The sequence below is a fragment of the Anopheles coustani genome, chromosome 3 (genome assembly GCF_943734705.1).
Source record: "Anopheles coustani chromosome 3, idAnoCousDA_361_x.2, whole genome shotgun sequence".
NCBI lineage: Eukaryota > Metazoa > Arthropoda > Insecta > Diptera > Culicidae > Anopheles > Anopheles coustani.
This window is the reverse complement of record NC_071288.1, coordinates 81,067,363-81,079,200: the sequence shown is the minus strand read 5'-3', so window position 1 is coordinate 81,079,200 and position 11,838 is coordinate 81,067,363. Positions and strand designations below refer to the sequence as shown.

The 11,838-nt window shown below is 46.2% G+C and overlaps 3 protein-coding genes and 1 long non-coding RNA gene across 4 annotated transcripts; 1 reads left to right on the top strand and 3 right to left on the bottom strand.

The window, feature by feature from the left end:
- Nucleotides 1-337: 337 nt before the first annotated feature.
- Nucleotides 338-1,163, bottom strand: LOC131267455 (uncharacterized). Its single transcript, XM_058270343.1, has 2 exons — nt 960-1,163; nt 338-892 (listed from the first exon to the last, which is right to left on the bottom strand). The coding sequence occupies exons 1-2, from the start codon at nt 1,161-1,163 to the stop codon at nt 338-340; spliced, it is 759 nt and encodes a 252-aa protein (XP_058126326.1).
- A 1,987-nt stretch (nt 1,164-3,150) lies between these two features.
- On the bottom strand, nt 3,151-6,559 carry LOC131271528 (116 kDa U5 small nuclear ribonucleoprotein component). The gene is made up of 3 exons (XM_058272984.1): nt 5,405-6,559; nt 3,348-5,226; nt 3,151-3,247 (listed from the first exon to the last, which is right to left on the bottom strand). Exons 1-2 carry the CDS (start codon nt 6,466-6,468, stop codon nt 3,366-3,368), a joined length of 2,925 nt encoding a protein of 974 aa, XP_058128967.1. The 5' UTR covers nt 6,469-6,559; the 3' UTR covers nt 3,151-3,247; nt 3,348-3,365.
- A 737-nt stretch (nt 6,560-7,296) lies between these two features.
- LOC131271443 (ATPase WRNIP1-like) lies at nt 7,297-9,282 on the top strand. Its single transcript, XM_058272876.1, has 2 exons — nt 7,297-8,411; nt 8,473-9,282. Exons 1-2 carry the CDS (start codon nt 7,354-7,356, stop codon nt 9,170-9,172), a joined length of 1,758 nt encoding a protein of 585 aa, XP_058128859.1. The 5' UTR covers nt 7,297-7,353; the 3' UTR covers nt 9,173-9,282.
- Nucleotides 9,250-10,765, bottom strand: LOC131271444 (uncharacterized). The gene is made up of 6 exons (XR_009180117.1): nt 10,710-10,765; nt 10,438-10,519; nt 10,208-10,250; nt 9,816-10,017; nt 9,580-9,635; nt 9,250-9,397 (listed from the first exon to the last, which is right to left on the bottom strand). It is a non-coding gene; the product is annotated as an uncharacterized LOC131271444 (long non-coding RNA).
- Nucleotides 10,766-11,838: the final 1,073 nt, after the last annotated feature.

Sequence of the window (11,838 nt, the reverse complement as noted above, 5' to 3'; positions counted from 1 at the left end):
ACCAAACGATGATGTTTTTAATTTTACTATTTTTTTTTATGTAGCACGACATTCCCCTTGTGGGACAAGGCCTCTCTCCGAGGAGAGTTTTCGGTGACCGAAAGACGGTATATTATAGATCGGTGGTCAGCTGTTCGTAATGTCGATGGATGCCAGACTCAGCGCTCGATCCCACAGCTGTGGCGTGGTGTTTCTTCGCGCTGCAGCTGCGCCATGGGCACCCCCATTTTAATTTTATTAATTGTTTTTAATGTTACAGGAAAAGGCAGTTCCCCTTTATTACTTTCACAATTCACAAACACTTCTGCCAACACTAGACATGTGGCGCTTTTCACGATCATTTCGGTCGGGAACTCTCCTCGGGCATCTGACAGGGAAACTTTAGCCACTGTTCACACTTTTTCTTCGACGCCTCGATCTGGTCCCACGCAATCTCGTCCCGGGTCATCCACGCAAACCGACGATCGTAGTACAGGTCGTAGTGTGGTCCGGTGGTCGTGAACAACTCCTGTTCGTTCTCCGATACGGCGTCCAGCATGCGCCAGATGCCCGAAAGCGAGTCCGTCTCGACCGGACAGAACGATTCCTCCGACACGACCGTCCGGACGCGGCCCTGTTTCTTTCGCTGCTGGGCCTGTTGCTGCTCTCGACGGCGCTTTTCCTCCTGATGGTGCTGCAGATCACATTTACGCAGCATCTCGTCGATGAACGAGCGAAACTTTGGACTGAAACCGGCCGCCGGATCATCCTGGCAGGTCTGGCATGGAATCGGCTGCTCGGGGCTCCGTGCCGAAAGGGGTTCCTGGCCGGCCAGTTCGTCGTACGCCGACCGGAACTCCGGCGTGAACTGATTCATCAGCAGCAGCTCATCGGTCTCATCGACTCCAGGTTTCTGTGAAGCAATCAAACCCTTCGTTAATCCACTCATGTCCTGGTTGATTGTCTTGATCTCTACCTACCTTTTTCCGCTGATCAAGTAACACGTATGATTCGTCCAGATCCGAGAACGGATCTGAGAGGGCACTACACTCCGAAGACTCGCCATCGACCGGACAACTACGGGGCATCTCGGAGGCGGACAGTGGACGCAGTATCTGAAAGATGTTCTCCGCGAACTGGCGCCGCACGGTCGGATCTTCGCTCGTGTTGGGATAGTCGTCCATTCCGATGCACAGCCGTGGCACGTCTGGACGTTTGGGGGCCGGGCAAAAGCGCATCGTTTTGGAATCGGAATTTGAATTCGCCTCCCGTTGTTGGATCGATAACGGGCGCTCTGAATTTTTTCTGCCGGTTTTGCAGAATGATAAACTTGACATTCCCCTTGCACTACTTTTCAGCGCGCGGGTTGAATGCCGCCGGTTTTGCTACCATTTTTTATTTACCTCCGGGTGTTTCTTTGCTGAAAGGGAAAAAAGCGCAAGCATAATAAGAGGGTTCAACAAACATGACGGCCGGTGAAAAGTTAGTCAGTTCGCTATCATCATCCAGGCCGGTGGAGCTCCATGGAAGGAGGTAACAACCTACGACAACACGGAAACTTTCCCCCTCACGGTTCAATTCGTTTTGCAATGCAGGTCGTGTCCTTTCCCCCTATCGCCTTAGTGCCTTCCGACATATCTATTAGCATGGGAATGCAAATAGAGGCATTTTTTCTGAAAATGATGTTTAAAGTGTAGAACTCAATTATCAGTCAATCCGCAGCTCGTGAACTATCCCTCAAGGTAGTTAATAATGTTCGTTACTATCATGTTGTAATTGGCAAAACTAAGTATTGCAATAGATTTGCTAACATAGTTGTATAATTATTTCAAAGTATTCACGAGCTCGCAGGTACGGTTTCATAGCAAAACGTTGAAACATACTTAGTTTGTGATTAAAAAGTTCATAACTAAAATCGTTATAAAGGAATAAAGATAGAGTTGGAAATGGTTTTAGCATGTTTCAACATATTTTCCGATGACAAAATGTTAGACTAGGAAACAAGTGTGCCTTAGAAAACAGATATTAAAACACATGTTTCACAAGAGGGGCTATTTTGAGATGAAAAATGACGCTGCCAACCGACCTCGGAAAAAAATTAATATCCTTAATCTAATACCCAAAATCATTCCTTATTCAATCTACAGCATAATAACTAACGATCAAAGAGGAAGATAATACATCAACCAATTTCATTAATTTTATATATGGTAGATAAAACAAACACAAACAGTTAGGGCTAGTTGGGGCAGTTAGGAAAAGCAAGCTTAGGAACAAATAATTGTTTTTTTAATTTAACTAGGTAAAACGGCCCGGTTACACGGGCCGGTTACACGTTACAGGACCCGGTTACAGTGTCCGTTTACAGGACCCGGTTACAGGGCTAGGTAACACGGCCAATTTACAGGGCCCGGTCACAGTGCCCGTTTACAGGGCCCGTTTACAGATCCTGGTAACACGGCCCGTTTACAGGGCAAGTTTACAGAACCCAGTTTCAGGACCCGTTTACAGGGTCTGGTTACAGTGCCCGTTTACAGGGCCCGGTTACACTGCCCGTTTACAGGACCCGGTAACAGGGCCCGTTTACAGGTCCCGGCTCAACCTTATGGATGTAGTTTTATTATTAATTTTATTCTGCGTTGGTTATTTCGTTCATCACGTTTAAGCACCACCTTTCCCAATAGTAAATGCAATGTTCGAAAAAAATGTTTCCATAATCACGAAAACGTTTCATTTCCCTCCTATTACAAACTTTAAATGAAACTGTGCCTGCAGATTTCCGCTTTGCTTTGTTTTATTTTCCGGCAAAGTAGCCATCGATAATCAAAGTAACCATCAACTACCAAAAATTTGCTCATCAAATCGTTCACCCGATCAGAGCGCAACAAAAATTTCCCCTTCATCCTTAGTATGCTTAGCAAAAGCTGAACGCGTGGGATAACCGGTATTTTTCAGTGCATCTCGTTTTCGCGCTCGCTTCGCTCGTTCGTTGCTATATTGCTATCTAAGCGTAAGAAAAGCGTTACATCAGTGCATCTCGCTTACGTGCTCACTTCGCTCAATCGTACTGTCTAATGGAACCACTCAGTTAGCGGAGTTTGTATACGGGATTGCTCATCTACAGCTCATAATTATATTCAATCAGTATACAACACAACACAATTCAGTCGATTTCTAATGAGCAGAGATGGACATTTATTGAATAAAATTTATTTCATGTTTACACTATGAAAAGATGTATTGTTGTATTCTTACACGAACATAAAAACTGAAAAAAGAGAAAAGAGAAAAGCAGCGCGAAGTGTTATTCGTTAAAGGTAAGATATTGATATTGAAATGGTTGGATTGTCAATCCGAAATGTAGCTACCTTTTCAGTAACTTTTGCTTAGATCGGATAGTTCAGCAGCACATCCTGTCGTGCCAGTTCGAGCAACATGGGGTCGTCAAAGAACTTGTTGATCGATACGTCCTCCGAGAGGCCCTTTCGGCGGCGGGTTTTGATCATGAATTCACGTGCAAGGTGCGTTGCCGGTTGCGGCTCGAGTGGCCGTATGACGATGCTTTTGTCAAGCGGATCACCCGGTACGATCTGCCAGTGGTGAAACACGGACAGACAGAACGCCTGGCCCTGTGTGTGCGTCCGCAGGTCCGTCTCGAAGCCGAACGAATCGATCGCCGGAATGAACGCTTTGATGAGGTAGAGCGGCGAACCGGGCACGGGTGCGTCCTGCGTGACATGACCTCGACGACGCGCCAGCACTGTGTACACCGAAGACACGCAATCGGCTGGCGCTTGTACCTCGACGAACAGATACGGTTCCATCAAGCGCGGTGTTGCCATGAGGAACGCGGAGTAGGCGACACGACGTGCCGTCGGAATGATTTGACCACCACCGCGATGCAGTGACTCCTGTGCAATCACGGCATCCAAAATTTTGAACTTTACGTTTCGAATCGGTTCCTCGCAGAGCGGACCTTCACGCGTGCCCCACTGGAAACCCTGCACGATCGAGTCCTTTACCGCGCCGAGCAATGTCTTGTCCACCTCGAACGGCAGCGTGTCGTCGACCAGAATGTTCGGGCCCGTATTGTCCGGTCCGAAGGCCCAGATCGAGCGAGCCGCCAGCAAATCCCACTGGTAGTTGACCTGGAAAAATTCGCCCAGCTTCTTCTTGTTCCAGCCGATTGAAACCGTCTCGTTTTCGATGTCCTCCGCCAACCCCTTCTCCAGCGGCTCAGCGATCATCGTAATCTTGTTCTTCTTGTTCGGTGTCTCGGCAAAGCACTTCAGAGAGCTCGTTTCGACCACACTCTCGCAGAATGCCACCACCGGATCGGCCACCTTGATATCGATCTCCGAGTACATTTTGCGCAGATCGTGCATCACGCAATCGAGGTACAGCTCGCCTGTGCCCAGAATCACGTGCTCACCCGACTCTTCGACGCGCGTCGATAGCAGCGGGTACGACTTGTTCACCTTGCGCAGCCCGTCCAGCATTTTGGGCAGCTCGGAAGGATTCACCGGTTCGACGGCGATCTTTATGACACTCTGCGTGTTGAACTTGAGCGGCCGGAAGATGAACACGTCCTCGCTCATCTGCACATCGGTAATGGTGGCGGTCTTCACGATGCACTGATCGATGCCCTCGATCAGCACCCAGTTACCGGCCGGGACGCGATTCAGCTCAATCTTGTAACGCGCCTCGTAGATCCACAATCGCCCGACCTGCAGCACCCGGCTGTCCTCCTCGTCAAGCAGCGAGTAGTTCTCACCAAGCACCCGCACCTCCTGGCCCGCGTGCAGCGTACCGCTCATAACGCGCGCCTGCACCTGGAAGAACGTGCAATCCTCCGTTGGGTACATCTTCGAACTGTGCACCATAAGCTGCGCGTTCGCGTCGCAATTCAGCATGTCCTGGTAGATGCCACTTTCCCGCACTCCCGTGTAGATATGGTCAATCTTGGTCTGAGCGTTTTCCAGCGGCGACCGGATGTGATCGACGCACATCTGTACGAAGCCACAGAAGTCGCCCACGAACCGATTGCAAATGGTGCGCAGCAACGGCCGAATGTTGCACTTCATTTCCTCCGACGTCACAGGGATCTGCAGCTCGGCGAGTGTGTCGGCCAGCGTAGTGTCCACGTCGCCGACGACCTGAGCGAACAGTTTGTACAGCGGTTCCAGAATGAACTCCACAAAGCTTCGCTGGGCTGAAGTGTGTGCCGGTTTGCGTGTAAATTTGCGGCTTCATAATTTCAATACGGACAAAGAAAGATAAAAGAAATGTATATGTATTACACAATCCCTTTTTAACATATTGTATCTTTGCTGGCATTTTGTTGCTTTGAAAAACCGACTGCTTTTGCTCGTTGGCATAGCAACCAATGTCTTTCATAGACATACCATTTTCAGTGTATACTTACGTTTTACTGTGAAAGTACATGTCGCCCCATAACCGCTTTGCAAACTCTTCCACGTTTACCTCCGGGTACGTATTGGCATAGAGGCGAGCAAATGATTTCAGCGTGAAGCAAATTCCATAAAGTGAGCTCGCAAAACACACATTACCCAGCACGGGCGAGACCGGTTTGACCGTGGAGTCACCGTGCAGCGTGAGCAGTCCGTTGATCTCCTCCACAATGTGTTGCAGCTTGAAGTACGCGTCCTGGGGAGGAAGCTTCAGCTCAAGGATCAGTCGATCAATCTTGTTGATGCACACGGTGAAGGAGAGTTTCTCCTGGATTGCATGCTTTAGCAACCGCTCCGTGTTCAGCGTGACACCCTCGGCAACGTCGACGAACAGCACGACGCCATCGCACAACCGCATCGAGGCGGTAACTTCGTCGGAGAAGTTGACATGCCCCGGTGTGTCGAACGTGTTGATTAGGAAGCTTTTTCCTTTAACGTCCTGTAGCACGAGCGTCATCGGGGTGGCCTTTATGCTGACGCCCCGTTCCTGCTCGGTGAAGAGCGTATCGGTGTAGCGAAGGTTTCGCTCCTCCATGCTTCGCAACTGGGGGTGCGTTTGCCGCACGAGACAATCAACAAAGGTCGTTTTGCCGTGGTGCAGGTGCCCTATCAGGGCGACATTGCGTATCAACGTCGGCGTGTCCATGAGGTCGGAAAGAAACTCCATCTTGTACGTCGTTTGCGGCAGTTCTTGCGTTTTGAGCTGAAACTTCATCTTCTTGACCGGCTCGATCAACGGTTTGTCCAGCGGCTGAGCATCCTCCTCTTGGACGATCGTTTCCACCTCCTCGCCGTACACCTCCAGCGAGGTCGGATAGTAGCGTTTGTCCTCGTGCAGCACTACCGCTTTGGACGACCGTTTCTCTTCTTCCTCCGGCTCTGGTTCGTCCTCCATCGGCTCCTCGTCTTCATCTTCCTGCTGGTCCGGTTGCCCGTAGATACTCTGATCGTCGTCACTGTCGCTTTCCAAGTCCGGGCCGATGTAGTTGCCAAACTCGTCGTATGAGGCCGTATCCATGATGGCAGGTTTATGTTTTTCTTGGTTAAAATTTGCTTTCTAACCTGTATCTAGAAACAAACGTGCTAAACTTTCGCGGTAGTCGCCGCAAAAACACCAAACAATCGATGAAGTTTTGAACTAGTGATGGTCACTACATACAACGCATATGTAGTAGAGATGCTAGGTCGGAGTTGGGTTGTTTAATTAAATCCGATTCTACAAGAAACAATCGAACCCAATTTAAGAACGCTCCGTCTACAGACGATTTATGAAATATATGAGCATGATTTAAGAGGTATTCCAAATCATATGATACTTTATGTTTGACTATTTACAATTTTTTAAATAAAAACTTTCTATTCTAATTAGGAACCATATTTCTTACAGCAGCTTACAATGGAGTACAAGCCAGTGTACACGTTGTAAAACGAATAAAAAGAATGTTTTGCTCCAAAACCCGGAGCTTATGAAAGAGTTAGCTCTTTTCCTGTTTCGGATTGGAATGATTTGATCCCTTCCCGGAGTACAATCAAGTTCGGAAACAGTGAGGCTGCAGCAAAACTAGTTTCCTTCACCGCCATTGTTTTGACAATACGGTCCAAAATTAAAAGGGCTTTTGTGATCCCGTTTGAGAAGGTTTTACACACTTTTAACAATTTTTCTTGATTTTATTTTACATTATCACAAATAATTCAGCATAGTGCGTAGGAAAACAAAAGTAATGCTACCTAACTGTCAAAAATGTTTCTGGCTGCGGTTACCTCCCTTTCACCCATCTTGATGTTTTCTGTAAAACTGCGTGCTTCATACGTCATTGGAAAAATCGCGCGTTAAGTTGCAAAACAACTCAGTGTGTGAACTTTGAATGACTAACCGGTAGTAGCGGCCCAAATCTCGTAACAAATGGCGGAAAGCGCTCTAGATTCGCCACAGCCCTCCACATCGGCGACAAAATACCCCTGTCCCGTGTGCAACAAGTGGGTTCCCGACACACAAATCAACGAACATATTGACCAATGCCTGAAAGACCCCAACTGCGAAGATCCCGGCGATTTGCCAATCGTCATACCCAGTTCACCACAGGAAGCGTCCTCCAGCATCACATCAAGCGAAACAAAGGAACCGAAGCGTACGTTCAGTATTTTCGAGCGAAACAAAGCCTCTGGATCGGCTTCGAAACGGGCACGACGGGAGTCACCAGAGAAGAATGAAGCTAATCCCACAATAGAGCAGTTGGAACAGGACATTATTAGTATTGAAACGGAAGGAGAAGAGGAGGAAGAGCATCCAAAACCTAGCACCAGCAAGCAACAGGCCAAACAAGATGATTCCCAAAATGCTGCTAGCTTACCGGTGGAGTCGAGTGTGCCACTGGCGGAACGGGTACGGCCAACGCGGATCGAGGATTACATTGGTCAGGACCAGGTAATGGGACGCAACACGATGCTTCGTCGGCTTTTCGACAACGGTACCATTCCAAGCATGATCCTGTGGGGTCCACCGGGTTGTGGCAAGACGACCCTAGCGCACATCATCGCCAACCACTGCAAGCAAAATGTCGACAGTCTTCGCTTCGTGAAGCTATCGGCCACGATGGTAGGCGTCGCCGAGGTGAAAGACGTGATAAAAGTCGCCAAAAACGATGCTAAGTTCAAACGGCGAACGATTTTGTTTATGGACGAAATTCATCGATTTAACAAGGCGCAACAGGATCAGTTCCTTCCGCACGTTGAATCGGGCACGATTACACTGATCGGAGCGACGACTGAAAACCCCTCATTCAGTTTGAATTCGGCGTTGCTCAGCCGGTGTCGGGTGATCGTGCTTGAAAAGCACTCGGTCGAGAGCATGATGCGTATTTTGGAGCGTGCCTTACCCCAATACGGGGCCATAATGGTCAAGGACAATAACAACGAGAACGACCAACTGCCTGATTTAAGCCATTTGTCTTTCGTGCCTCGGTACGTTTAGCTTAAGTTAGAAAAATGATAATTTTTTCACGCAGTCCTTTTTCCTCGGCAGGCTCATACTAAAGGAAGATATCATCCGCTGGCTGGCGGAGACCAGTGACGGTGACGCCCGAATCGGGCTTAACGGCCTACAGCTGGCCCTGCGATCGTTTCAGCTCGATCTTGGAGTGTCGGAAGAGACGAGCCCACAAATACTGTCCCTGGAGGATGTCCGCGATGGCATCAAGAAATCTCATCTACTCTACGATCGCAATGGCGATCAGCACTATGACATAATCTCGGCCTTGCACAAATCCATCCGTGCTTCGGACGATAACGCTGCCTTATACTGGGCAACGCGCATGATCGCTTCCGGTGAAGACCCACGCTACATTTGCCGTCGCATGATCCGGATGGCAAGCGAAGACATTGGCATCGCTGATACAAACGCCCTCCAGGTAGCTACCAGCACGCTGACTGCCGTGCAGTCGATCGGGATGCCGGAAGCGGACGTTATCATCGCGCACTGTGCTGTCTATCTGGCACGGGCACCAAAAAGCCGGGAAGTGTACGAAGCGTATAAACGCTGCCGTGCGTCCATCGACCAGTGGAAAGGGCCGATGCCAAGTGTTCCCATGCACCTGCGGAACGCGCCCACTAAGCTGATGAAGGATCTCAATTACGGGGCCGGGTACAACTTGCTGCACAAGAACGAATCTGGCTTGACTTACTTGCCGAAAGAATTGGAAGAGGAAAACTACTTCTCTGATTGAGAATGTTAACACATTGTTGCCGATGCACGAGGCTTTTCATACAAATGAATTTATTTTCTTTTTTGGCATAGCCATTAACAAACGCAAATATATATTTGACATAAACTCTACATGCATCATAAGTTATTTATTTCCCACATGTGATTACAGATCAAATACACAGGATTGCCTCCTCTTGATGATTCTAGATTTCATCTCTCCAAGGACTCCATGGCCACGTCGTTTCTGAAACGAGTATCAAAATCAAAAACTATTACAAATTTATCGATCAAAACGATTTATCTCTAGAGGGATAACATGGAAACTTCAGAATGGTGCATTATATTGAATCAAAGGAAATTCATCGAGTAAAAAGGGTAAGCTCGTTCATCAAAAGTTCTACAAAATTATTGCGCTCTTTAACGTACCTTGCGACTTGGAAGACGCTTGTGCATTGCTTGATCACTCGATTCCGCATCGGCTTCTGAAATAGAAAACAAACGAAATGATGAACCTTGTACAGGAAATAAAGTAATATATTTTGCTTTTGCTGAAGTTGTGTCAGATAGTGGTGCAAAATTATAATCATTAAGTCATCGAAAACTTAAGGTTATTTTTCATCATAACAGTTCTGCGTACATAAAATAATAGTAATGTTTCCTACCTTTTGAAAATGACTAGATGGGAGGCCACTGTTGGCGTGGGATTCGAATACCAGTAGCGAGGATCGAGGATTTACACCAGCAAGACTTATTTAAATCTTGCTTCTTGGGCGTTCAACCGCAAGCTTATTTGCCAATATAGCCCTCTATTGATCTTAGGACCAACTACCAATTCCATAATAGCGTTTGTCTGAGGATCACTTTCTGAAAAACAAAACAAAAGAATCATTATTCAACATGCACGAAAAGCATTTGTTTCTGATGAGATTGCAAGAAAATCTTCAGCGTGGTGCATTGTTTAGAATCAAAGTATATTCATCTGTAAGTTAAGGGTAAAATGCAGTATCATCATCTTTACCGAGCATAAATAGATTATTGGCAATGTTCAACATACCTTCTAAGTCTCTTCAGCTGTTAGTGCATCGCCAGATCAGCTTCTGAAATGGAAAACAATGAACAGATGAAAATTTTGCAAAGTACATTAAATTGTTGGTGATGTTTCAAGATTTAGCTGCGTCAGATAGTGATGCATGTAAAAGTTTAATCATGCGATTCATAAAAATTGGGAAATTATCATCATAAAAAAAAGCTAACGGTAGTGAAAAGAAAAAATATGGTTCTTACCTGAAGCACATTCATTTCCGAGGCCAAATGCAATCAGCTAATCTGTTCAGGAAATACATGGCATAATCCACTTTCGCAGCATCTGGAAGGAAGTAGAAAAGTTCTCTTTAGATGAAAGATCGTTTTAGAAGCCTATAAAATGCTTTTCTCCATTAGAATTTCAGCATGGTGCACGGTATAGAATCAGTGGTAATTCATTGTAAGTTTAAGGGTTTACGCGCAATCATCAACGTAGCTGTAATAACTTAAATTTAAGACAAGCTTCAACATACCTTGCGATTTTCCCATTGATCCATGAAGGAGAAGTTTTTGGCAATTTTTTCCTGAAAAATGAATGAAATAAACACTTTAACGTCTCAGTAACATAAACGATGTGAATAAAGAGGTGGATTTTGAGGGAAAACTGCAACTAATGCTTGTTTAACACGTTAAGCGATACGGCGGTCCCGTGGGGCCGACAGTGTTCTTCCCCGTAAGTCGGCGTCGGTCTGCTCGGACCGACAGAACCCGTTAGGTAGGCCGGCGTTTCTACGAATTGCTGGCAGAACGGAAAGCAGAGCAATTTGGGCATAGCGCTTAACGTGTTAAGTAAAATAACCCCATTGTAATACACGTGGTTGTGAAGCTCTAGCTATAATTGAACATAACCTCGAAATTAAGGAATTTTACAAGTGCATAAAGAAACCCATATGATTGTAATCATTTTAAATCTATAATCGAGATTACAATTGATATGAAGAGCATGAATCATTGAATGGAAAATTTTCTTGACAAAATTTGCCGAAAGAGTGAAATTACCAAACCAAAATCTATTTGGATGTGTCTGCCAATGCCGGCATGTTCTCCACCTATACTCGAACGTTTAATAAACGTAACTATAACAAATTCACATTATCGAGCTTTCCACAAGCAGTACAGACTCCTTTACTTCTACGCTCCTTTACTTCTACGTTATGCATTTAATTCCAGATAAATTCCTAGCTAAATCATAAATGAGAACAAATGGAATATGAACTGATCTTACCTCCGAGATGGACGACGTAGAAATGAACGAGATGTACAGTTTTCCATCTGACAAACAGTTTGACACTTTCAAGAAAGCAGTGAAGTGCCTAGTGGTTCCGATTGAAAATGCCTAATGAGTATTGTCGTACTGAAACGACTTGAATGAGCAAACGGTATAGAAATTTCCTATTCGATTTTTCTACCAATTATATTTTCATCTTTCATAAAATTCTAGGTATATTCTGATCTGAATTATTGTAATCCGACCGGAGAATTGAAAAATGCTGAATGTCATCAAACCATTCACCAGGCATATTTGACAATGACGTTTGTGAAAATCAAGAGCGGTGAAAGAAAGAGGTCACTACATGTATCTCCCAGGAATAATTTTAACAG